This window comes from Trachurus japonicus, chromosome 12 (assembly GCF_045865225.1).
Source record: "Trachurus japonicus isolate A0001 chromosome 12, Traja_1.0".
Classification (NCBI taxonomy): domain Eukaryota; kingdom Metazoa; phylum Chordata; class Actinopteri; order Carangiformes; family Carangidae; genus Trachurus; species Trachurus japonicus.
This window is the reverse complement of record NC_140918.1, coordinates 14,073,259-14,098,366: the sequence shown is the minus strand read 5'-3', so window position 1 is coordinate 14,098,366 and position 25,108 is coordinate 14,073,259. Positions and strand designations below refer to the sequence as shown.

The 25,108-nt window shown below is 38.4% G+C and overlaps 1 protein-coding gene across 8 annotated transcripts in view; it reads left to right on the top strand.

Annotated features, from left to right (window-relative positions):
• The first annotated feature begins 9,908 nt into the window (after positions 1-9,908).
• znf618 (zinc finger protein 618) overlaps positions 9,909-25,108 on the top strand; it is a 33,334-nt gene continuing 18,134 nt past the window's right edge. For 4 of the 8 annotated variants that reach the window (XM_085793320.1, XM_085793318.1, XM_085793317.1 and 1 more), the window contains exons 1-4: positions 9,921-10,324; positions 19,518-19,857; positions 21,516-21,593; positions 21,909-21,953. In XM_085793320.1, the coding sequence (XP_085649446.1) occupies positions 19,545-19,857; positions 21,516-21,593; positions 21,909-21,953 (436 nt within the window). In that variant the 5' untranslated portion in view covers positions 9,921-10,324; positions 19,518-19,544. Of the gene's footprint in view, positions 10,325-19,517; positions 19,858-21,515; positions 21,594-21,908; positions 21,954-25,108 lie in introns of all 8 variants that reach the window. The other 4 variants (XM_085793315.1, XM_085793321.1, XM_085793319.1 and 1 more) reach the window with 4 other exon arrangements.

The following is a 25,108-nucleotide window of genomic DNA, read 5'->3' as shown; positions in this document are numbered from 1 at the left end:
CCCTGCCTCTATTATAACAGCCTGCTAATGAGGTTCCATTTATAGGCTGCTCATTTATATGATGTCAGTGCTCAGGTCAAGCCAACACACACAGACACACACATACACACATACATCCACATCTAACTTGAAGGGGAGCTCATTCCTAATGGATATTTATGAAAAAAAGACTCTTGCTTTCCTAATTTATTAGTCGAGTGATTCGTGATCGGAGTTCCTCTTGACCCAGATGTATACTGTTACAGTTACATAACTGCATTTTATTTGGTTAGAAACTGAAACTCGAGGCCGTACTTGAAAGTGAGGGCTTCAAGAAACCCCGGACCAACCATGACCAAACAATTACATGGCTGCCACCCTCAGATGTAATTCGATTGGAGCTGGGGGCATCTCGCTCTTTCGATGATAGATGAGGCTGCAAATGCTGATCACCTGATGAGTTTTTCCAGCATCTGCATGAAACGCCTGTCCATGGATGCCCCCCCCCCTCACATCCAAATGGAGCGCATCTTATCGATCCTTATCCTGCATCGCATGGGATTTCCAAGCATTCCAGTTGATCTGTAGATATGGATGTTTCTCCATTGTCTTCAGCCTGGACTAGCTAAATGTTTCAGATGTCTTTGCCACCTTTAACATGCTTACGTTTCTAATATATTCACCTCTCATGTGATATCTTATAAAGAAACTGATTGTAAACCTTTTCAATATAATCCCAATATACAAAGAGGAAGCTTTTTACATTCATTTTCATATACAGTATATTTATATATATATTTCAGTTGCATGTCCTTTGGATGGCTACATAATTGTATGTTTTAGCCAGGTAGATATTGCTAAAGTCCTATTGGAAAATGAACAAGTTCTAAATTAACTGTGCAACTTAATCTTTTGTATGTGTGCCACACTAATGTGTGTCAATATACAACAACAACCAGAGAAGACAAAGGGCATTCATTTGTGTATGGAGTTAGTAGTAATAGTGATCATTGCGTATGTCAGCTGTCACCAAACCGTCTATGTGGCTGGTGGTCAGACAGACTGTCTCTTGTCAACGGTCTCACAACCTCAGCTCTGCGTCAGGTCAAAGGTCATAGTTTGAGACGACGAGCCCACCATATGGTGCCAAACTTCTAAAGTCTTCCAGACGGCCAACACACAATCAGCAACTGTGTTCTCTGTGAAGTTGATGTGAAGCTGATTCAGGCAGGACTCTGACCATTCAATATGTCACATTCGGCCACAACCCTCTCCCATCCCCAAAACAGGATTGTGGCACCAAAGAGGAAGATCTTAACTTCTTTACTGGCTGTACTATATTGTCTTTATGGGAGCTGATTCACAGTATAAGGCGCAAAACAGATTGCAACTTGAATGTGAACATTCAAACAGCGGGGTCATTTATTGTACAGTCGTATTTCTCCTCGACTTGATAAGAAGCCATCTGCACATTTTTATAAAAATATTGTCACCATCTGTAAGTGTATCCCTCTCCCTGCAGATGGAAAACTCTTTTTGTTTTCCTTCATACTTGGGGTGCTTTGTAATCTGTCGCTCTAAGTTGGCGAGCTTCCTGGTTTTGTTCTCAAGCAAGTTATGACAGATGGTGCATTTAGGTCATTGTCGCTGTTTTCAATAAAACTAAACTCAATTTATCCATCAGTGTTCATTCTCAATTTAGCCAGTAATGAAGTCAACAATTTGGAATGGAGAATCAGCGGTGTTACAGCTGTGGGGAGTATCATGTGCTGTTCATCAGGATACGTGATATTTTTAGGATTATAGTTTTATTTTTGGATATCTCATTCTTATCGCAACGTTCGTAGGAACCTTTTCTTGGGGTGCAGTGGTGTTCAACTGTGTCACCTGGGGGGCAAAAAAAATGGGATTTGTTGTCAAGATGAATTAGCTCTGGAGGACGGTCAGATGGCTGTGACACAGGGGGCAAAGGAGAAAGAAACAGATGAAGGATGGAACAGGATGACCTACTATAGTTCATATTTGTAATTTCATAGCTGCTGGAACTATTTTAGTGATAATGGACCATTAGGTGTAGCAAAAGGCATTGCATGGTGGCACTGAAAGTTGATACAAAGCAAACTATAACCAGTAATGGTTTTATAGATGACTGTAAATAATACCATACCAGTGCACAGAACTTCAAAGTGTGCAGACAGAAGGAAAATAGACATGCTTAGTTTAAGCCATCTTCATGGTATTATAGCTCTTGCTGTGATAAAACCATATGATAAGATTGATTGATCTACAGTTTGTCTCCCATTTACAGAAACAGAAGACACGTTTTTAAAAAAATCCCTGAAGATGGGACTTGAAAGAGAAGAAATTGACAGTATGAAATGTAAATGTAAGGCAATTCACAGCAGAAAATCACCAGAGAAAACACACCAAACGAGAGAGCAAATAACCATTTCCAGAAGAAAACCTTTGAAAAATAAGAAATGAATAGTTCAACTCTGTTTTGCTGTAATTGGAGGAGGCATGACTGAGATGAGCTGTTAACCTCTGTTGCACTGCTGTGTCTTTGTTGGAGGTATCAATAGATTCTTTTTTATCGTAAATTGAAAGGTGGGAGTTTGTCTAATAGGAAGTGGTAATATACAAATTAGCCTAAAGCGTAAACAGTGTTTCTTGCTGCTATTTTCTTTAGCCACTTAGCTGTAACATTGGTCTGTCTATTTTGGTCCAGACTGACAAAACCTACTAGATTGATGCCATGAGACATGAATGGAAGACATTCATGGCTTTCAGACACTATATCCTGATGTCTTTGGTGGTTTCCTGACTCTTCATCTAGCACTGTCATGAGATGGACATTTGTGGTTTAGAGGGAAATACCTCGATGTAGCCACTGGGCAGATTATCATATAGCTGCTTCAGACCCTCTCGACTTTCTAACAAGCTTTATCGCTTCAGTTTGAGAGACATCACATGTGACATCATTCTCATGAATCTAAAGCGTGCGTAGCTTTCACTGGCAGGGTAAATACTTAAGCGTTTATAATTGCTAAGCTAATTCAAACATAGTTATTATGAATAAACAAAGCTGTAATTATTTAGTTACTTACTAATTTCACAAACGTCACTGGATGCCTTGTTAAAATGTTCGCTTTGATGACTTCCCCTTTGGGCAGAGCCATGTTCAATGAAAAATTATAAATACATACTCGCATCCTCTTTTATATTTTCAGTTCCTTGATGATGATTTTAGGTTGTGGTCCCGACTGTACAGAGACCAAACATAAAACCACCATCCGAGTACAGAAAGTAGATGACTATAATTAGCTCTGGAAAGGGCACTGCTGTAATCAGACACATTTTGTCATCTTGGGCAGCAGAGGTTTACTGTATAATCACTGTATGTTTTATTCTTAGTTCTTCCTCAACCTTACTTGGCTTGTCCTGCATATGAAAGCATGAGGGTTAGTCAGTTCATACTACCCTGTCATCACTGTAATTACATTACTCACTTCTCTTCTCCTTATCACCTCATCACAATGTAAAGTGCAGAGTTGGCATTGAAGCTATTATGGACTTTTTTTGTGATGTGCTCTTGTCATGGCTTGCAATCAAAACAGTCAGGAGCCTCTGATTACCTGCAGGCTGAGGGTAAAAAGAACCTGACAATTCACCTTAAAATAGCCAAAGTGCCAATCATGCTATGATTGAATCTGTTATTGCTGCAGTGAAACAGGTTAAAAGTTACTATTTTATACATGGAGGCACTATTTGAAGGGTAGTCAAACTACAAGAACAACTACAAGTCGAAACTGGATATAGCATAAGAGGGTAAAGTATGTTAATTTATGTGATATTCATTTCCATATAACCTTGTACCTTATTTCACCTTTTACCTATAATTGTTCCTGTAGAAAGATTTCTTCTCACCAACACATTAAATCAATAATTTGCCGAAATTCTCTAAAGGATACAGTATATCTCTAGAGGTGCAGGGTCATCAAAAACCATCCATTTCAAATTTAAGGCTTTATCAGCAGCCTCCGTACTTCAATATATTTCACATTTTTGCAAGTTTAAAAAAGTACTTTACCAGAGTATTGTACTGTTGTACAGTATTGTACTGCAATGTCCATGTAAAGTAACGACTGGAGCCATACTCTACACTGGAAACGTTTCTTTTCTTTTATTTTCATGACAGCTCAGTGGCCAAATTCCATTTACTAATAGACCAGTGAAATACTAGGCTATCTTCTATTAAGTTGCAAATTAGCTGAAGCTAGACGTCTTGTATGCATCGCATTTTTCATTCTTTGTGGCAGTGTTGTATGTATCGTCCCTGCAAAATAAACATTAAAATAAAATAAATAAATAAATAAATAAGATCCTCTAATAGGATTTAGCTTAACAAGTTTATTTTCCCAAACATCTGCTCTTTTAAGTATGTCATACTGTAGCTCAAGTCTGCCCTTGTTTGTTTTCCAATCGGTCTCTGTAGAAAAAACAAAAATATTCTATTTGTGGCTTGAGGTCAGCATTAGAAATCCCTGATCCTAAATAACACACTGCACCCAGATTTGATTGGCCTTTGTCAAAAACCTACAATTACCAGTGGCAACACAGCAAACAACAGCCAGTAATCCCACCTGCTTTTACTTGTCTGTGGTCACCAACAACCACTGTTTTCTTCAACCAACAATACATATCAGGTGAAGGATAATCTTTAGTTTTGGTAACACTGAGGTACTTGATATTTTAACAGACCACAGACATTGGTCAGGGAGTCTATCACATCACTCTGTATAACTGTTTTGTTTGAACCAACACTGTTGTCATCCAGCACTTTAGCTTAAATGAGGCCATTTACTGTATTTGCACATGGATGTCAACACAGCCTAACAACAACAAGCTTTATGTGTTTTTCATACAGTATTTCAATACAGAAAACAACTTCAAGTTGTCCTTTTAAGTCTTCCTCTGCTTATTAAGTATTGCTATGTTCCATTTTAAGACATTTTGTCACAACAAGAAAAACACCGGTGGAAGTAATAGAAATAAACGACCTCTTAATTTCATTTAGCTGCATCTGTTTCAGGGTCTTGGTGTTGTGTGCACTGGTCAACAGTCATGTTGTCATGGGCTACTGGGACATTTGATTCAAAACGCAATGATCTTTAACGTTATTTGTAACACCTGTGCTTTTCCCGTCTTGACACTGCTGATGATCTGTTGCAGCCAATTATTGACAACGGTTACGACTTTTATTCAATCTATAGGGTTGGTAGCAACTGAATTAATATTAGTCCCTTATATGACTTAGGAATTCAACTTCTCATTTGTACAAGTGTGAAAGACTGAAGAGTGGTTTCTTTCAAAAATGACTGTTTCATGCAGAAATAAAATAAGTGACTGCAAATAGGCCACACGTGTGCATGGCTACAATTGAAATCTAAGTTATCTCTCTCTGTGAAGTGTTGGCGGAACTGCAATGATTCATGATTGTAGGCAGAAGTGAATGTAAGGCACTGTAAATAACTTCAGACACACAATACCTTGTTTTGTGCCAGAATAGCAACAACAACAACTTAATTCTTCAGCTCGCAATATTTCTTTTTCACAGCACAAAAGTACCTTTTCTCTTCGTTGTTGTGCGATTTATGCCTGTTATTTTTGGGTTGATTTTTAGAAGACCTAGTATATCATCGGCTTTGTGAGAACTACTAATTTATGCCGAGCTCTTGAGCATGCAGCAAAGGTCTGGCGGCTCTCGAGCCCAAGTAGGTCACTGAGAAAAAAATAGCATCCTTGTTGTCAGCCTCGCTCACCTGTTGGTTCTCCAGCTAGTTGGAAGAATATTTCTCAAAAAGTAGGCTGAGAGGAGGTCAGGCCAACCTTGAGCTGTGAAAAATTAGAGGAGAGATAGTGTGTTTTATCATATTAAGGACACTCCGGTTGATGCAATAGCTTTCGTGCCAGATTTCTGGAGCTGCCAAATGTCTCAGCAGCAGTGTTAGTCAATGGATCCAATTCGTTTGTAACTGTTTCTCCTGAACAATCCTTCACTCTTGGACTCTTTTCTCAGACGCTCACAAGGCCTCATAATTGAGTGCCTTTGTCGTCATCACTGTGCAATAGGTAGAAAATGTCCTGTAACAACATTGTGTGTTTTAATAACTCACGTCACCAGGAACTCTTGGATACAACTAAAGAGCTATCAAGCTGTCATCACCACTGTCTTAACTCATTTCCCGTCCACAAATGAAGAATCCTGGGAGCAATAATTAATGCTAACTTTAATTCTTGCTCACCGGTCAGCAGCGTTATCAAAAGAGCCTTCCATCATCTCAGGCATAATGAAAATATTCAATGCTTTCTATCCTGGAAACATGTTGGCTATCTATGTCCATGGCTGCTGTGAGGCTCTTTGTACTACATTTTTATTTAGGCTATTTCTTTTTAAATAATTCTTAATGCTACATCTACCTACATCTAGTTTGAAAATCTCCACTAGCTACCAGACTTTGAATATGTTCCTGTTTTATAAAGCCTTTAATGGCCTGGAGCCAGCATCGAAAGATCCATTAGCTGCGATATAATGACACTATTTGCTGTTGTTATCACCATTATTCTGTTTGTGTTTATCGTAACAGCACTACCTAAAAATTGCTGCAGTGCTCTGAGAATGGATGATGAACTTTCCCACATGGAAGAAATGCCTGGGCTCATGGGGGAACTTTCCGTGAATGTGATGCTGGGACCACAGAAGAAACATGGTCTTCCAGAGAAGGCAAAAGAAGCAGCAGACTGTATCTGAAACTGGTGAGATGAGATGGGTCAGACCTTTTGCCAAGCATTAGCAGCAGAGGGAGACAGAGCAAGAAGAGTGCAAGGTAAAAATGTACAGATGCGCTGTACTCACTGGCCACAGGATAGGAGCAATGGAAGTGACTATTCACTGGTGTGCTAGCGCTCTCTACTGGACAGAAAAAATAAATGCAGCACAAGAGAGAAAGAGACTGAGTGTGAACGGGTTCATTACAGGGTTAAAGTCAAGGATAGATCATAAATATTTCACTGTCTGTCATTGATGCACTAAATCACACCAGTACCAGCACTAATTCTTGAATACAGCTGTGGTAGAAATAGCACACAACACAACACTGTGTAAGTGATGAAAATGATATATCCTGATTATAACAGTAAAGTGTTTAATATACTGTATGTAATATGAAACAAATTTGGGTTTTCCCAGTATCTCCTCTGCGTGCATTAGTGAAAGCTGAGTCTTGACTGCAGAGGTTTGAATCCAGCCCTGAAAAAGGAAGAGAAGACAGGAAATTGTGAGGGACTTTTTGATGATCAATGTTTATACCAGATTATATTTGGAGGCAATAATATACATTTTGAGGAGAAAAGGGAAACAACACAGCTTCATTTGATTTTAACGGCAGGAATAAATCATGCTACACTCATGTGGAAAGAAAAAAATAATGGATGCAGTGCCTATAAAAAGGAATCATCCTCTTCATAGACCACCCTGTTGTTTTTCACCAAGAAATCATCAAAGCAGTTAGTGTTTTTCACACAGAAAAACAAAAAGTAGCCCAAAAAAAACAAACAAACTGAACAAATTGATTTTAATATAAATTAGTAAAAAGAAGAATTAGAAATTAAATGATTGCATAGATGTTTGCATTCTTCATGTCAATGCGTAACGGCGATACCTTTTGGCTTTCTGGTTAATCTGAATCACGTCTTCACATCTGAACCAACTTCAGTTTTTCCCTTTGTATTTTGCAAAACTGCAGAAGCTTTGTCTAGTTGCACATGGGATATGAGTCACCCGCCATACGTTTGTGATTGGACGAGGTCTGGTCTCTTCTCCCAAGATGCAGTTCTCTTGCAAACCACAGCAAGTTTTCCTCCAGAATTTCTATGTATTTTTGCTGCAGTCATTTGACCCCCTACCCTCACCAGCCCTCCAGGGCCTACTGCAGAGAAGCATCAGCATGATGCTGCCTCCACCAGGATTCATGGCACGGATGCTGTTTCTGCTGATGTGCAGAGTGTTTACTATAACCCCGCCCCAAAACAAACAAACAAAAGATATTGATATGATTCTTCCACAGGTGTACCTGCTGAAAAACCATGAGCCCAGACATTGTGACTATTTTCAAAGTGACTTTGTCTTTGCCACGTCACTGAATAAGGAAGCGAGTGATGAAGCACACAGACACCTGCAGCCCATTTAGAGTTACCATACAGCATGGTGACCTCTCTTAGAGCCCTTCTCGTAGGGACCTTGTAGGCACCTTTTAAGGAACCATATTTCTTAGCTACGCCATATGATATCACGTTTTTTACTTTCACAAATTAGTTCTCCTTTCTACATTAGCTACCCTTTCCCTTCTGTTTTTTAAGGTTCACTTTTAGTTTTGTTTTTGACTCGATGCTTCATTTTTGCTTGGGGGGAAAAAAGTTAGGCTAAATGAAACAATAATTAAAAAAAACAATCAATAAAATGACTCCTGTTCAAACACATCCTGGGAGAGTCAATACTTAAGGCATTGTAAATAAGTCTTACTGACAGAGTTAATTCTCAGTACAGTAGGTGATGAAATAATACTGAATGAATGAATTTCACATTTGTAGCCTTATTTCTCCTTTTTAATTTTAAAAGTGTCAGTCACTGTGAAGTTTAATTTATTGGACTTTATGTATGTTCTGGTGCATCAACATTCAAAATTACTCATCAGTGAACCAATCACAAGTTGATTAATTAACTAATATAGTCACAGGATAATTTAGTGATTGATTAAATAATGAATTTGGCAATTAATTAATATATTAATTCATGATGTGACTGTCCCACTTGAGAAATAGGTTTTTCACATGTTCTGAATAGGACACTGAACAAAGAGGGCAAAGACAATCACTATACCTCTAACATGCATAGTCCACTGTCTGCTCACAACTGAATAGATGAGAATACAATGGATAATGCCAACAAAAGCACAAAAAAGCCCTATTATTTTCAGTTCTTAGTGCATAACTGCTGGCTAATGCTGTTTCTGCTCATGGAATAATGTTGCTTTATTGCATCAGAGATGTTATAATACATATACAAAATATAACAATAGCCTACAGTACGTTAATAGTCACATTATTCCTGTTATTTCCCCCGCATTTTTATGGGTATTAGTCAAGGTTATTAAAAAATCTTCTATTTTACACCCTATATACTCACATAAATATATTTCAAATCGTTTTTTATTAATAGTTGACAAGCCAAATATGGTTCTCGATGTATCTTCCTTTTTTCTAGAAACAACAATTGAAGTATTTAAAAAGAAAAAAAGATTGTTAATTCTGAGTGGGGTTTTGAAATAAAAATTTGTTGGCCAACCAAAACTTGCCCATGAAGGGTAACAGTATCACAAACTCTGCAGACAACCTGAGTGCGCTGAACATCGGTGGATTTAGTGCATTAACTGACACTCTTTATCTGGAAATAGATTTTAGGAATCGTTTTGATTTCCATGTCATTTCGTACATTGGACTTATAATGCTGAAAATCTTTGAAACGATCCGCTCATGAAGGGTTGGAACTTTCCATTCAGCGAGAAAAAAAAGAAGAAAGAAAGAAAACATCAGTAAAACTTGAACGTTTATCTGATAAGGAGGCTATATGATGTGCAAGGAAAATATTCACGAGAAACAAGGGTTAAACATTGAACTAATCACAAACCACTATCTCAGTCACACTGTTGTCTATTATATCATATTACAGTACAGAGCCGCAGTAAAGTCTGTGTCTCTTATAATCTTCTCAGTTCACATGAGAATTTTTTCCTCTGCGTAATTTCCAGTGGCTTTTTTCCCCGTGAAACCTCATGGTCGTCCACCCTGTTTTTTCTCTCTTCTTCCCAGACTTTTTTCCTTTTTCTTTTCTTTTTTTTCATGTAGGCTAATACACAGGCCGGCGCTGCAATTTCGGAATCTGCCCTTGTATATGGCGGACGAAAATTTCCACAGGAGGAACCGCAACACAAACCCCGTGTGCAAGGCAGAAACGGAGAGCCTGCACGGAGCGAGAAAACCTCGGCAAATCCATGATTTATTACGCCATTACTCTTTTCTAAAATGTAACGCAGCGTGTCTCGGAGGGAGAGAAAAAACAGTCGTGGTAGAATTTTTTTTTAACATTTGGAATTTCTCATAACTAATTCACAATTTTTTTTTTTTTTTTTTTTTTTTTTGAGGAAGCAGTTGTGCAGTCACCTCTGGTCGGGGAGGGAAGATTTCTGGAGCGAGAGCCTGTTTCGCATGAGCTGCATCGTTTTTGGAGGTATGTCAAACCGCTGTGTTTTCTTTTTTCTGATTTTTAGAAATCCTAAATTTGAGAAATTTCACTAGCGGATGTTAAGTTTCTGTTCCCCTCCACGTAATAAATGAGACCTGACAGCCTCTGTACACTATTGCCTGCCACTAAAAACCAGGTGCAGGCTCCGGAGCCATCCGAAATAAAACCTAATCTGTTGATGTTTTTTTTTTTGACTGAATTTTCGTAATGAAGTTTCCATGTGTAACTGCTGACTAGTCGTATGTGTGCACCCAGTTTGTCCAGCTGTCCACCGCCTTAGGTAAGAAACACGGGCTTATATTCCTTATAGTGCATGGGGACCAGGCGATAGTGGCAACATGAAGGACGATGAGGGGAGGAACAATCTGAAACACAAAAACCTCCTGCAGCCATGTTTTGTGAATTTTCCTGCAAATTTGAGCAGAGCTCCGGAGTTGCTGCTCCTGAAAGTCACACAGCACTAACGACACTTTTGGTCGCATTTGACGGCTCGGTAGTCACCGTGGACGGACGACAGAAAACACCAAAGTGTCGTCTAGTAGAAATAACGTTTTGACTTTTATTTTTAGGAACACATAGGGTTTTAAATCTGGGCGTTATTGGCGCCACCTGTAGGCAGTCATTTTGTGAAAATTAAAAAAAAAAAAATTGTAATGAGACTAGTTTTGAGACTTGTTTATTGAATTGGATGCCAGTTTATGTGAATTCAGTCAATTGAGCCATCGTACCCTGCGTTTATACCATGTAGCTAATTGAATAGGAAATGATCTTAGTAAAACTGCATTCAAAGCAATGTGCATGTTATTTCTGTTCCCCTCTCGTTGGCTGTCCCTGTAATGACAGCCTTGAGTTGTTTTTGCAAAAGGTTTAAACACGTTTCATGTAATGTGATAAGAAAATGATGAGACAACTGATAGCCTATCTGTTAAATCTTTCCTGTATCTCTTCAATCTAACTTGGACGTCTCTAACTCTAATTTTACTGTTTTTTCTTTGTGTGTTTTTGTATGAGTGTGTATTTGAGTACTGTGATGTGTACACAGATATAATTTACTGCTTGGTAAACATGGAACAATTTGGACTTTTATTTCCAGAGATTGGAAATGTGTAAGCGGAAAATAACTATCCAAAGTGAACTGAACAGTACTGGTAGAAGAAAGACCAAGTCAGCATAATTTGAGGGCAGGAAAAACAATCACAACCAGTGCCTCTAATGTTTATATTAATCCTGCAGACGCCAAACAGTTTCCCATCTTGCATGGCTTGCTTTTATTTTAATGTAAGGGAAACTGTGGAGGCCATATTTTGCTGTGGGTAATTTTAATGCTGACCTTCAAATCTTTATGAATTCAAAGAGCCGGTGGAAATTGTATGGCTGGTATGCAAAATCTGGGTGTAAATTCTGACCTTTGGTCGGAAAGTCTAATCTAAATGCAGCAGTTTCAGTCAAAGTACAGAACTGGAGAGAGGCAACCAGTGTCATGAGTTTAATAGGGTTGGATCACTCTGCAAGTGATGGGAATGTTTATATGCAGAATACCTGAAGGACCAAGTAATAAGTTATAAAGCTTTCGGGGATAATGCTGCAGTGTTGCAATGAAAAACACCTTAAACCCTGATTTGGTTAATGGGAACTGTATTCGGGGAGTGTTCTCATTTTAAGTAAGGTAAGAGGAATGCTGGTCTGTCAGTACATGAACAAAAGCTTTGTTTCACTGAGGATATTTGGAGCGAATAGTTTGGATAGAGAGGTGAAACTCGTTCCTCCAGGCTGTGATAAACACAAGATGGTGAGGGATCATATCACAGTCTGAGGGTTACATGGTTGAAACATAGTTGCTGCTCTAATTGTCATCAACTTAGTAGAGAGGCTCTGTTTTCTTCTTAAAAGGTGAGGGCTGTTTAACAAACAGTTTCTGTCTTTGATGTTGTGCCAATTCTTCTTTGTTAATGTGCAATTACAGATTCCTGATTTGTGCTTAGATGTGTCAGTAGAAACATATATGCAGTTTAAACATGGTGAAGATTTTATGTTCTGTTATTTTCTTAATGGCATGTTGAAAATGTCTGAAAATGGCTTCACTTAAATTAGTCTCCAGGGAGAGGCTTTTCAGGGGTTGGGGCTGCTGCATTAAAAAAATTCTGTGCATTCTGCACATATTTTTCCTGCCTCTTCCTTTGTAAAAATGAACCTTATTGGTTTCATGAATAATGCATAAGGACGTTCAATTGCTGCAGCAATGAAAATTAGGCCTGTTTACGTGCAGTGGTTATGTACACAGAAGCTTCTTTTTTTCCTTGACCATTTTCTGAAGGTAGAGCAGAGCCTGAATAGCTTTTCTGAAAATACAAATTTTCAGCAAAGCAAATCTCATTTCTTTGAGTGAAAAGGGGAGGGGTGAAACTCCCGCGGGTTTAATGAATCCATAAATCACAATAGTGCCAGGTTTGCTGCGCCTGCGTCAGTGTGCAGTGTAATTTTGATTTTCATCAAAAATTTAATCTGCCAGCCTACAAGGGTTTAGCAGCAGACCGGATGCCGCCCTGAATTTCTAATTTTAGGGGCCTGATCTTTCAGGATTTATTTTTGTATAATTCGTCTGCTTTTCAATATCTCATGTTATTAAATTTTAATTCGTGGCATTAACATATAGATTGAAAAGGTTTTTATGGCGGTTTTTGAGTGTATGCTGATGGAATTTTACTAGACGACACAGTTTCTTTTTCCAGAGCATCCTGTGTGTGTGTGTGTGTGTGTGTTGGGGTTGGGGGGGGGGGAGTGGGGCGGGAGGGTGGTGGGAGGAATGGGGTTTATCCATTTCTCTGCATTATTGCTTTTTGAAATCATTGGTCATACACCATCTTGGAAGACATTTATTACAGAGGACAGGAAAATGTGCATTTGATTAAAGAAACAGGGAAGAGCAGGCAAAACATTTAGTGTGAAACAGGTTTTTGGTCAACCCTTGCTCCTAGTCACTGACTCTGCTCTGGATAATACAAACATGCAGTGAAAGCAGTGATTGAAGTGACCCCCCCCCCGCCCCTCCCTCTGTCCCCCATTTTAGCTGATTCCTATTTTTAATCCCTCCAGAGTGGAAACATTTTCATGAGCCTTAAACAAATTTGTATTTTATATTTGGAATTCCAGTCTACTTAACATGCAGGGCACAGAGATTTTTTGGCTAAGTAAGATACAATTCAAAGTAAGAAAATCTCTCTAACTTAGAAGTACAAGATTTTTTCCTTTTTGCTTTAACCGAGCACAGTGATTGATTTACTTCATTATTGTTGCAAAGGCGGATACAGTACTGCCCAAATATAGGCCAATTATTTTGAGTACCTCGACTAAGTGCTGAATTCTGAGGAGAGGTACGTCCTAGAGATGTTTTTCTTGTATGCCTAACCTCCTTATTCCGTAACCCTAGATAAATTTAGTACAGTGATATAATATATTGTGGTTACTATGCATACATTGACATTTTAAAACACAGCTGGGTCAAAGCACAAAGAGAAAACTAGTTTAATACATTGACATAAATCACAATGCCACCTACTGCTTACTTTAATGCCTGATACTATCTATAGATCCTTGATATGGAAATAACATTGATGATTTAATTTCACTGTGTTTCCTGGTCTTTTTGTAGTGTTTATCTCCTCTCTTGGCCTTTTTGTTTTAGTTGGTTTAGGTTATGCTTTATTTGTTAGGAACATCAAGCAAATGTGCATCTGGTTTAGATGTTCTTTCTGCCATAGAGCTGTAGGTTACATTGTATCCGAAGCCTTAGACTATGAGAGAACAGAAGGCCAGATGGCTAATTTTGCATTTTGACTTTAATTAGAAGAAAAACAGGCCACAACAGGCATTTCATGTAGTCGGGGTATGCATTCAGAATGTTGCACAGGAAATATTACACCGATGAAAAAGGGTTGATCACGGCCTGCATGTGTCCTTGCCATTATTTCATTTGATTACAGTTGACAAAAGTGGCACGATTTTTGTGTAACGAGACAATGAGATGCACCCCCCCCCAACACACACACACACAGTAGGCATACTCGGATCAATCAGGCGCCCATCAATACCAGCGGATATCCAAACACTCATAAAATAGCCGAATCAAAGAATTGTCACTCAGACATTGATTTCACTGCTCGGTCTCCTTCTCGCAGCTGTCAGAAGCAGCTTATGGTCCTCTCCAGCCCCACACAGGCTGACGACGGCCCTGGTGACCACTGTGGGAGTGCATCCATGTGGGACTCCAGTTCACCAACTGACTCCTGTCAGCTACAAAGCAGGCTGCTAGTACTTATTGAGCTCTGTCGTTCTTTATTAATATGTCATAAACAAATGGTGCTTGATCCTTTTTTCTTTCCCAATGGAAAAGTTCTCATCCTGCATGAAAATGTCCTCTACGGCTCATCTGTCACTGTATTTGAGGTCATCACATTGTGAATACTAATGCAACAGTGTTTTACTGTCGTAGCTTGTTGAGGTGGAGCTATTTATACAATCTAGATATGATTGGAGCATCCAGCAATTTGCATCCTAGAGGTCAGGGCCATGTTAAGGGTCAACAGATAAATGTGGGAGGTCATTAGGTTATTAATGGGGGAGGGAAGAAGAAAAAACAAAGTTTTGTTGTATAAATATGTTTTAGGTTGGTTTCTCTTGTACTATTATTTAATCTTTTCCAGTATAAAACAATAATCTTCTCCCCTTTCGTGGGTCAAACAATTCAAATGAAACCATGTGAGAAGTTAAGTGGGGTTACATCCCATAACTGTGGCTGGGGACCACAGACAGATGCTGTAGAGGCCACTAGTTTAAACCTGACCACAAGTTTTATATCATAAGATTGTGACTCTTAACTGCCAAATAAGTATCATGGAGCAAAAAATATAGTATAATATTTCTTAGTGGAATAAAGACTAAATGGATATACTGATAAGAACAAGCACCTCAAAATTGGCTGAAGTTCTCATAAATCTACTGAATTACTTTCTATCACTAATAATGAGATATAATCAATCATGAGTATGCATGTTTAATGCATTCACTTGAGAAAACAATCTGGTCTTTTTCTGAACTAATAAGATCATACATTTTCTTTAAAAAAATGTATTCTCTGAATCTATGAGATAATATTTCAGAATTTTGAGATAACATTGTTTTATTTGGATTTTTGGTTTGAATAGGGAACTCTTACTTAGGTTTCATATGTTGGAACTTGATGTCAAACATTAATTGATATTGTATCAGCTGATCTAGATGTTGAATGTGTGATTGGTATTGGTGCTAGAAAAAAAAGCCTCCGATATGACCTTTACTGAGCAGCTTCAAAGAACTCTATTGAAATGGTTTCAGTCCCATAGCAACAAGATCAATGCATTCCCTTTAGTGTTAATAATTAACACACAAATGATAAATGCATCAAAGTTGAGTCACTACATTTGGGTTGTTCTCGTTTGTTTTGACTAGAATTTAAGCTGACAGACTGCCTTTACTCTATCATACAGAACTGAACAATGATGACACATTGCTTTTTGTATGTGTGAGGGATTAGACTTGTCACGGTAGAAAATTTTCATGCCAGTGTAAGTTCTGCCAGAACACCGCCAAATACCAGTGGTGTTGACTTTGAAATTTCCTCCCTTAGGCTATGTTTTGAAAAAAAAAGCGCTGAGACATAGAAGCCGGGCTTTTACTGTATTTTTCACGACTCACTGTTAAATTTACACAGAAACGCACATTTTGCACATAATTTTCATGCGTAAGAAGATTGTTAAAACACATCCAGTTATTTCTAAAATGGCATGTTAAAAGGAACTTCCCATGCACTGCCGTTAGGTTTGTCAGTCTAGATAACTATAGATCTAATAAAAATGAAAAATGGCCCTCATTTAAACTTCCTGTAGTGTGTACATTGAGGAAACTTGCTTGCAGAGAGAAGCTGGCTCAAGGCTAAACCCAAACTACTGCTGTCCTGGAGCCATAGTATTTATTTTGGTTAACAAATTCACTACAATAATGTAATTACATCATCTTTTTCTCCACGAGTCAGAAAATGTTCAAATGGAATCCCTTTCATTTGCAGGTGCTATTTATTTTTGCGGATATCACTTTTTGTTTTCACAGGGTGGAATGAGCACTCAATGTTCACAGTGTAGTATTGTGGACTGTATACCACTGGTGATACTGCCCACAGCAACAGGCCTTGTAAGGAACATTTGCTAGAGACGTGTACAAAGACAAACACCAGCAAAGCTTAGATTTTGTTATGGGTTTGCTCTGTAATACAGTGCTTGAATAATGCTTATTAAAACAGAGAGAGGTACGTGTACGATTCAAGCACCAGTTCCCTAGAAACAAAACATTTAGAATCATTTTCTCGCCATGACTCTGTAATGGATCTTAAATATGAAAATGCCCCGAGCGGCAACATTTGAGGTGTCGTTGAGCAGGGCACTTAAAGGGGGCATGCCAACCATTTCATGAATTCACTTGTTCCATATGACTGTTCAGTCCTACAGCTAGAAAATGTCGAGCTGACTGTTTAATTTGTGATGCCACTGAGATGTAAAATTTGGCACTGCTGCGTAGACAATAAATGGGCGACTTAACTTTGCTGATCCCATAGATTTCTTTGTGAATTCTTGCATTTGAAATGAGGTTCAACTTTCCCTTACTGTAGCAATGCACTTTTCTCTCTTAACGTGTCAACTGCATTCATCATAGCACATGTCACGATTTCAGCTTTAGATGAAAATAATCAACGTTCCATGAATACTACCCCTCAGTCTTTTGGTATAGTAGCACATCCATTATAGAGACCCAGAGTGTTTTATATTAAACAAATAAACAAGGCATTATGAATAAATAATAATAGACTATTGCTTGGGATTGATGGAGAAGAGAGCCATTACTGGCTCAGTGCTGTTTGTCTTGATTGAAAGAGAGATTTGAAATATAGACAAATGTAGGAAAAAGTTTTTTTTTTTTTTTTTTTAAATAAAAGTGACTTGCAACATCTATCCTATTACCCTGAATGCAGTATCTCAGCAATGCCTTTAGGGGATTTCATTAGATTTTACACAAATATTCAAATTAACTGATCAGATTTTAGCAGTTAAAGGTCAAAAGCGAAGGTCATATATGTCAGAAACGCCTACGGGGAATTTAATTTAATCTGGCACAAATGTCCGCCCTAACTCCAGGATGTAGTGATTAGAATTTGGTTGTCAAAGGTCAAGGCCACTGTGACCTCATAAAACATATTCATGCATGCCATTATTCAACATCGTAACTCGGTCACAGAAGGAGAGATTGTGACTATATCTGAAACTTGACTGGTTGTTGAAGTCATGCAATGACAAGCCAGTAATTTTATTTGTTTTTTTTTTTAAAACAAACAAGCAAAAAAAAAAGGATTCTGTGTTAAAGTGCCAAGCTTTAATTTGAGAAGGTTAATGCCAATGTAGAAAGAACTGTGTGGGAGATGGAGCCTAATAGTTAAAAGATCTGTATCTTGAAATTGTGATTATAAACCTCTGAGTAAAGCAGAGTGAACCTGACTATTTTCTCTTTTCAACAACAGTGTGCATTTTCTCTAACAGTGTTAAAATGCTCAACAAGCTCTCATACTGTTGATGACCTGTGAGTATTAAGACAGCTAAGTTCGGGACATTGGACAGTGCAGATGAAATGACTCAGTGGTTCACCTCATGGCACTGGTGAAATAAGACTGTGACAAGACCAATGGAAGAGGAAATTGCAGTACACATTAAAAAATGCTTAAAGGGATAGTCCGGGGTTATTTGACATGGGGTAGTGTGAGGTGGTCATGCATAGTCGATGTGTTACCTGCAGTAGATTCAGATCAGTGCGCTGTCACTGAGGAGAGGCAATATGCTACTCTGCACAGAACCAGCAACAAGATGTGTTTTAGACGCATGTAAAAGACGTCCACTGAAACAATCCAATATCCATTTTCAATCAATACGTAATGTAAAATATTTGAGGTGTGTTACCTGAACCCTAAATGTCAGGGTTTGCTATTGTCGTAATCACATCTGCTGGCTTTGGTGATCTCCTGACCTTTCCTCCAGGGTCACCAGCAGGTCAAATTCCACCTTGTCCAACAATTTAGTTAAAAAATGGACCACATATTTATTTACAGTTGCAAATTCTGGATGCAACTATCTTAAAATATAAAAAAACAACATGTTTTCAAGCTTGTTCCAAAAAAAAAGTTGTATGAGGTATTAGGAAATCAACAAAACACACAACTTGCACAACCTTGCACAAGGCTTTTTGAGTGTTGCGAATACTGTATGATTTAGCTGACAGTGTTGTTGTTTTTCTATGTAAACTGAAAGTGTTTTGTCACAACATTATCCACTTCATGGGTCTGTTTGCTGAGGCTTGTTGGTCGTGTGTCATATATCCAAAGAAAGGTGTATTAGGGCTATGAAAAGGCTTGTTGTTGCTGTATTGGTGTGCTATTAATAGGAGACCAATTTTCCCTCTTTCCATAATATCAGTCATCCTGGCATAACTCTGTTTTGCTTGGTTGCATTTTGAGCACATTCTCTTGACAAGGCCTTTTATAGTCTTGTGCTGAAGTGGCAAGTTGTGTAATTTGGATATTTCTGAAATTAGAGCATTTGGGTGCCACAAAGCTGTGGAATTTATGCCATCAAAGGTCACTCAGGAACTGTTAAGCCACTTTCTTCCTCAGAGCTAAAAATTTTTAGTTTGTTTTTTTCTGTCCTCAAAATGACTCTGTTACAGGTGTCGGTGTCCCATGTGATTTTGAGCTCACACGTCTCTGTATCTAGACAAAGAGCGGTGGTTGTCTCAAAATTTGGGTACTTTTTTAGACCTTCTATTGACGGCTGCAGATTATTGCTATTTCTTTTTCAGTTTCCTCTGAGGCACTTGATTCAAATCAAAGCCGACACACAGACACAACGTTTATTTCTCTGATATTGGTTTTGTTTTCAGTGTTTCAAGAGAAAACATTTGTGTTTGACTTGGCAGAGCTGGTACTATGCTTAGACACTGTTCTTTATATTGGACTACAAATCATTCCCTGATCAAGACTTCATTGTGACAGCACCCAAAAGTGAAGTTTTTTTTTTTTGTCTCTCTGTTGTGTCTCCCCCTCACACAGAAGCACAGGCTCAGAGGAGGCGGAGTCATGAGTGCACAAGAGGCACCCAATCCTGTGAAGGAACAGGCGGACAGTGGGAGCACGGCCACAGATGGGCCCTCACCAACCTTAGTCACAGTGACCAAGAATACTAGCCCACCACCTGTCACAGTTAAGAAAGAGCCTGGGACCTCGGAGACGAGCAACGGGAAAGTCGCTGATGCCAACCCTGCTGAGATCTGTGTTGTGATTGGAGGAAACGATGGTGGAACAAGTGGAGGTGGATCCCGTAGAGCTCAGACCGAGGGTATGTTTGCCCTTGGTACTCCTCCTCCAACGAAGAGCACAGACTCATGCATAGGTGTGTGGACATACGTGCATTTGCTGACTGCAGGCAGGCAGACCTGGTCTCCCTTGACCCTGGTCTTGCTTCCTGGCTGTGGAAGCAGACGGCACAGCACTTTTGTTTTAGAACTCTCTTTTCACTCTTATTAGAAACAGTATCCTGATCACTGAATGATCCACAAAGCTCACTTTCTACCCCTAATGAAAACTATTGGCATTATGTTGTGGCTCTTGAAGTTTTTAATTTTTATAAATATAGTTTTTAACTATTGGGGTACAGATGAATTCATGAACACGGGTGCAAGGACAAATAAGGGCTAAATTCTTTCATTACGAACTTGATGTTCGTCATTATTAGTAACATTTTAGCAACCACTCAGGAAATTCCTTAAATAAATTCCTTAAAGTTACCATCCCAGGCGGCTGGACTAGACCGTTGCTAGCAACGCCGCACAGAGCAGAAGAACTATGCAGGACATTTACCTTAGGTTTCATTTTTACTGTCATTAAATGGCTTGGGACTAATTGTGATGTTAGATAAATGACTTGTGGGAGAGTGGAGGCTCTCTGCCTCCCTCCACACCACTGCTGAAAACCAAACCTGCATGATCAGAGCCTCGGACCCAGTGTCACAGCTCTCGTCTCTGTGGCACCGTGAGTCCGCGACACCAACGTAAAATACGGTTGCATGATTTGGCAGTTTGACTGACAGACGGGCCATCCAACCAAAGTTGTCTGAGACTAATTTGCTTGGTGGGCCAAATTTTGGCCCCTGCTCCTTAACACAGATGACCAAATTTTGACATTGATTAAATCACTTAATGTCATCGATTACTGTCTAATACTTACCAGATATACTCTGATTTTTATAATTTTGCCAAAAATGAGCAGCCTGGGATGGTACCTTTAACATCAATGAACTTTGTACATATCCACTTGACTAGTACAAATTGTAGAGTGATATTCAGTTGCCATTATATTAGGCACAATTAGTTAAGTTAATGCAGTTGCAGAATTCAACTGAAATGTCAAATGAAACCTTCCTTTCTAAGCACATTGAGCTACGCAGGTCATATGAATTGAGCTTTACAAATAGATTTGACTTGAAAGTTTGTATCAGAAAGTATTTAATCCATCTTTTCTCAGATTCCCAGGTTGTGCATATGTTTCACAGTTTCAATGGAGCACTTTCTTTAAGCATTTTTTTTACAGCTTACATATTTGAAGTACAATAAACAATGACTTGGAAATAGAAGCTGGCTTCGTGTAGCTGATACTGACCAGTTAAAAGTGCTTGATTATCCCTGATACTGATCTTGGCTCAGGACATTGCCATTAATTGAATTAATTAATCCGATTTGTAGTAATTCTTTCCTTTTTAGGCAACAAAAGCTGAGAAAAGATCTCAGTTGAATCTCAGCTCATTTTGAAGTGAGGAGCTCAAATTCATAAAACATAAACACTGCTGGTAATGTCATGAATAACAGAAGAACGTTAACTGATGGCAGTATTTTAGCTTTACTCAGATGGATACTCAGTAGTTATTATGGGTATTATTACAAGGACAAGAACTAAAAAGAACTAAGATCGACACTTTTCTGACAGTCAAACATGGTGTGTGACGGAAAATACTGCCACTTTGTTTTTATGACACTGTTTTGATTTCTCATGCAGGTTCCTATGTATGTGGGGTATGCGGGAAGAAGTACAAGTATTATAACTGCTTCCAGACACACGTCAGGGCACACAGAGGTAAGACACTATGGTTTTTATATGTGTATGTGGTTTTAATGAAAAGTCAAATAATATCTGACTGCTGGCTCTGTTTTTCCTCTTGACAGTATGCTCCCAAAATTATTCACTTCCTCTACATGACTCATTCATGTCCTGTTTTGGCCAGGAATTGTATTGAATTCATTTATTTATTTATTTGGCCTCTGAATTATTTTAATCTCAGAGACAGCAATTTTAGCAACAACAAGGTGGAAGCTGTGAGCCAAAGGGAGCACGCTGTATAAAGGTTTCTACAAGGCTGACTGTTTCTCCCCCTCTGTTTTTCTATTAAAGAATCAGAGACCCTGGTCGGGGACAGTCTACCCCAGACACCCAACAGTGAGTACACTTTTGCACACTCAAACACTCAAGATTATCGGTGTGCCAGCACAAGCTGTTGATTTAATATTTGGGTGATTTAACAGACATGATATTGTTTTACCAGACGTCATTTAGATTTTGATACAGAAAACATTGGAGCATAATTTAACTGATTTAGCAGACAATATGTACCCTTGCCACACCCCTCACCCTTTCTCTGTCACCTCACTGTAGTCACATTTGACATGGACATGGCTTATGATCTTTGCAATAAACCTTTTCTCAGTGAACATATTCGGGGCAATGACTTGATGCAACCCAATGCCAAGTGGTGTAACTGGTATTTTTTCCCCACATCTGACTATTCAGGAAAATAAATCTCAACTCAAATGTGGATGTAAATGTATTTCACTTTTGCAATGCAACACTATGTTTCTTGACAAATTAGACATAATTTAGTGTAAACCTAAAAATACACCAAAAAATCTATTTCAATTTAATGTTTTCAGAAGGTATAGACACATTTAAATCCACTGTAGGTGGATCAAATATTTAATATTTATCATTCTTTTTGTGGCTACACCATTTGACATTTTCAGGACATTCAGTCTAACTTTTGTTAAAAAAATGGTTCAAATGTAATTTCAAATGACATAAAACCGACATGAATACAAAATGTACATTTAAACAAATCTGATGGACGCTTTTTAAACATTTTTTTAAAAGATAGTTCTGAATTGCTCATCTTGCTGACTCTAATTTGTCACTGACCCATTACATCTGGACTAACATTATTAATATGCAGTGGCTGTTTCAGATTAAAATGGAAGGATTACAGTCTGTCTGGATTTGTAGTAGCACATGCACATGAAAGGACTGTGTTTGCAGCCATGTTTCCAAAAGAAACAGACACAGATTGTGGTGATCTTTGGTGACATGTAAACCCCATGGTTAATTGAAAATACAAAGACAAAATATCAAATGTTAAAACTGAACTGAATCATCAAATCATTTGGTCTTTTTGAATTTGATGGCCAGCAACATATATCCCCCCCAAAAAAGTTGTGACATGATCATGATTTCCACTCTATTGCATCACCTCTTCTTTTAGAAACACTGTCAGCGATTGGGAACTGAGGAGACCAGTCGCTGTAATTTTTCAAGTGGAATGTTTTTTAAGTTTTCTCATATTTTCCAAAAACGAATGAAATTTCTCAGTTTCAGAGTTTTATTTTGTCTTTGTGCTTTTTTTCAATTAAATATAGGGATCAAATGCTTTGCAAAGGATCACTCATTTCTCTTTCTATTAATGTTTTATTTTTGGTTTCCAACTTTTATGGAAACAGTGTTGCATGAGAGGGACAGACTGAATAAAGAGTCCACACTGGTGTAAGCTCTTGTTTGTGTTTGTTTAAGAGATATTATCTCCAGTTCTGAGATGTGAGGCCTCAGACGTGGACTGAGCAGCGTGTGGATTCTGCTTTATTCAGCCTGTTCTGTCAGGTAGCTAACACTAGCTAACAGCTGTCTGCAGACATCAGGCTGATGTCTTGTCAACACAAACAGTGCAGATGAATTACTGAGCAGACTCTGAGTTTCTGTTTTGTCTGTGCGCTGTGATAATTGCAGTTGATATCTGTACTTAGCTGAAGCATCTGCTCCTGACAGACTATGTGTAGTTGTAAGGCCACGTTTATTTATTTTGCAAAATATGCATAATAATGATGCCCTGATAAGTGGCACAGGTTTTTTTATTAACCTTATGCAACAGTTTTTCACATGTTAGATATAAAAAACATAGATGTGTTACATTTTGGTCATTTTGAATTGGACATTTTGCATTTAGTAACTTGTGTGCTTTTTTTTTTTTTTTCGTATATTTTTTGGGGCTTTTTAATGCCTTTAATTGACAGCACAGTCAAGAGAGAGACAGGAAATGGGGAGGCAGAGAGGGGGAATGACATGCAGGAAAGGGTTGCCGCCTGCAGTGAGGACTATACTGTAGCCTCAACGTGAGCTAAATGCCGCCCAGTAACTTGTGTGCTTTTTATCACAGAAACAAATGTGTTGGTGACTCGTGAATTCCCCAAATATATTCTGAGTAGCACTAGAGTCATCACTGGTTATTTATCTGATGTAACTTAATCACCGATAAGTGAAACAAATCAAGTTCAATCAAAATGAATTGACTTTGGACTTCAAAATCAAAGCATGATGCAAGCAGTGCTGCTGTCAAGCCTCACAAAGATATTTTACTGATAAAATCTGTTTAGTTTAAATGATTTCTAGTAAAGATTTAATCTAGATATGTTTTAACATGTGAAAATATGGCTGATAAGGCCTCCAACAACCAAAAACACAAACATTATTTTGTGATTTCAAGATTTTAACTGCTGGATACAAGATTCCTGCTCCCTTAGTGAAAAGTCCATTGTCAGTGTACTGGTGGTTTCTGTTTTCCATTTCAGCCTTGCTTAAATTGCCTGTTGGACCCTGGTTTGCTTCCAGACTAGCTGTGAGCTCACAAAATCCTGCTAATATGTACACATTAAACTGAGACTTGAAGTGATTGCGTAGAACATTTTCCCCTCAGCAGATGAATGTGAAAACAAACGCTGCACATCAGGCATTCTGCACGGTGAAGGTCAAACATCCAACTGCAGCAACAATAAGCAAAACACATTTCTGAGTGGGAGGGGGGCTTAAAACTGAGACAATTTAATCTACGTCCTGCCAGCTAAAACAGTAACACACTGGATCCTTGTTGTCTGACAGCACCAGCTCCTCTAATTCAGCAGAGGCAAACCTGAAACTACCTATAATGATAAATGGCGGTTTGCAGATATGGGGATGTTGCTCCTTCTAATGGCATCACCTATCAGCTGCCAGGGCCTATATTTATCAGCCATCTTTAAATCACTCCCAGGAATCACTGTGAAAGTTTGATTAGGCCTAAAAATACTCTTACCTCAGAGTAGTACTTGAGTTATTTATAAAGCTTCCTACATGCTCTCAGCTATCATTATATGAATGTGAACGTCGCTTAAAGGCAGCAGCAACAACATGGCAGAGAGAAAAGAAAAAACAATCATTTTTATACAGACAGAACAACATTTTTTTAATATTTGATATTTTAACTTTATTGGGAAAACCAATACAATGTAACAAAAATG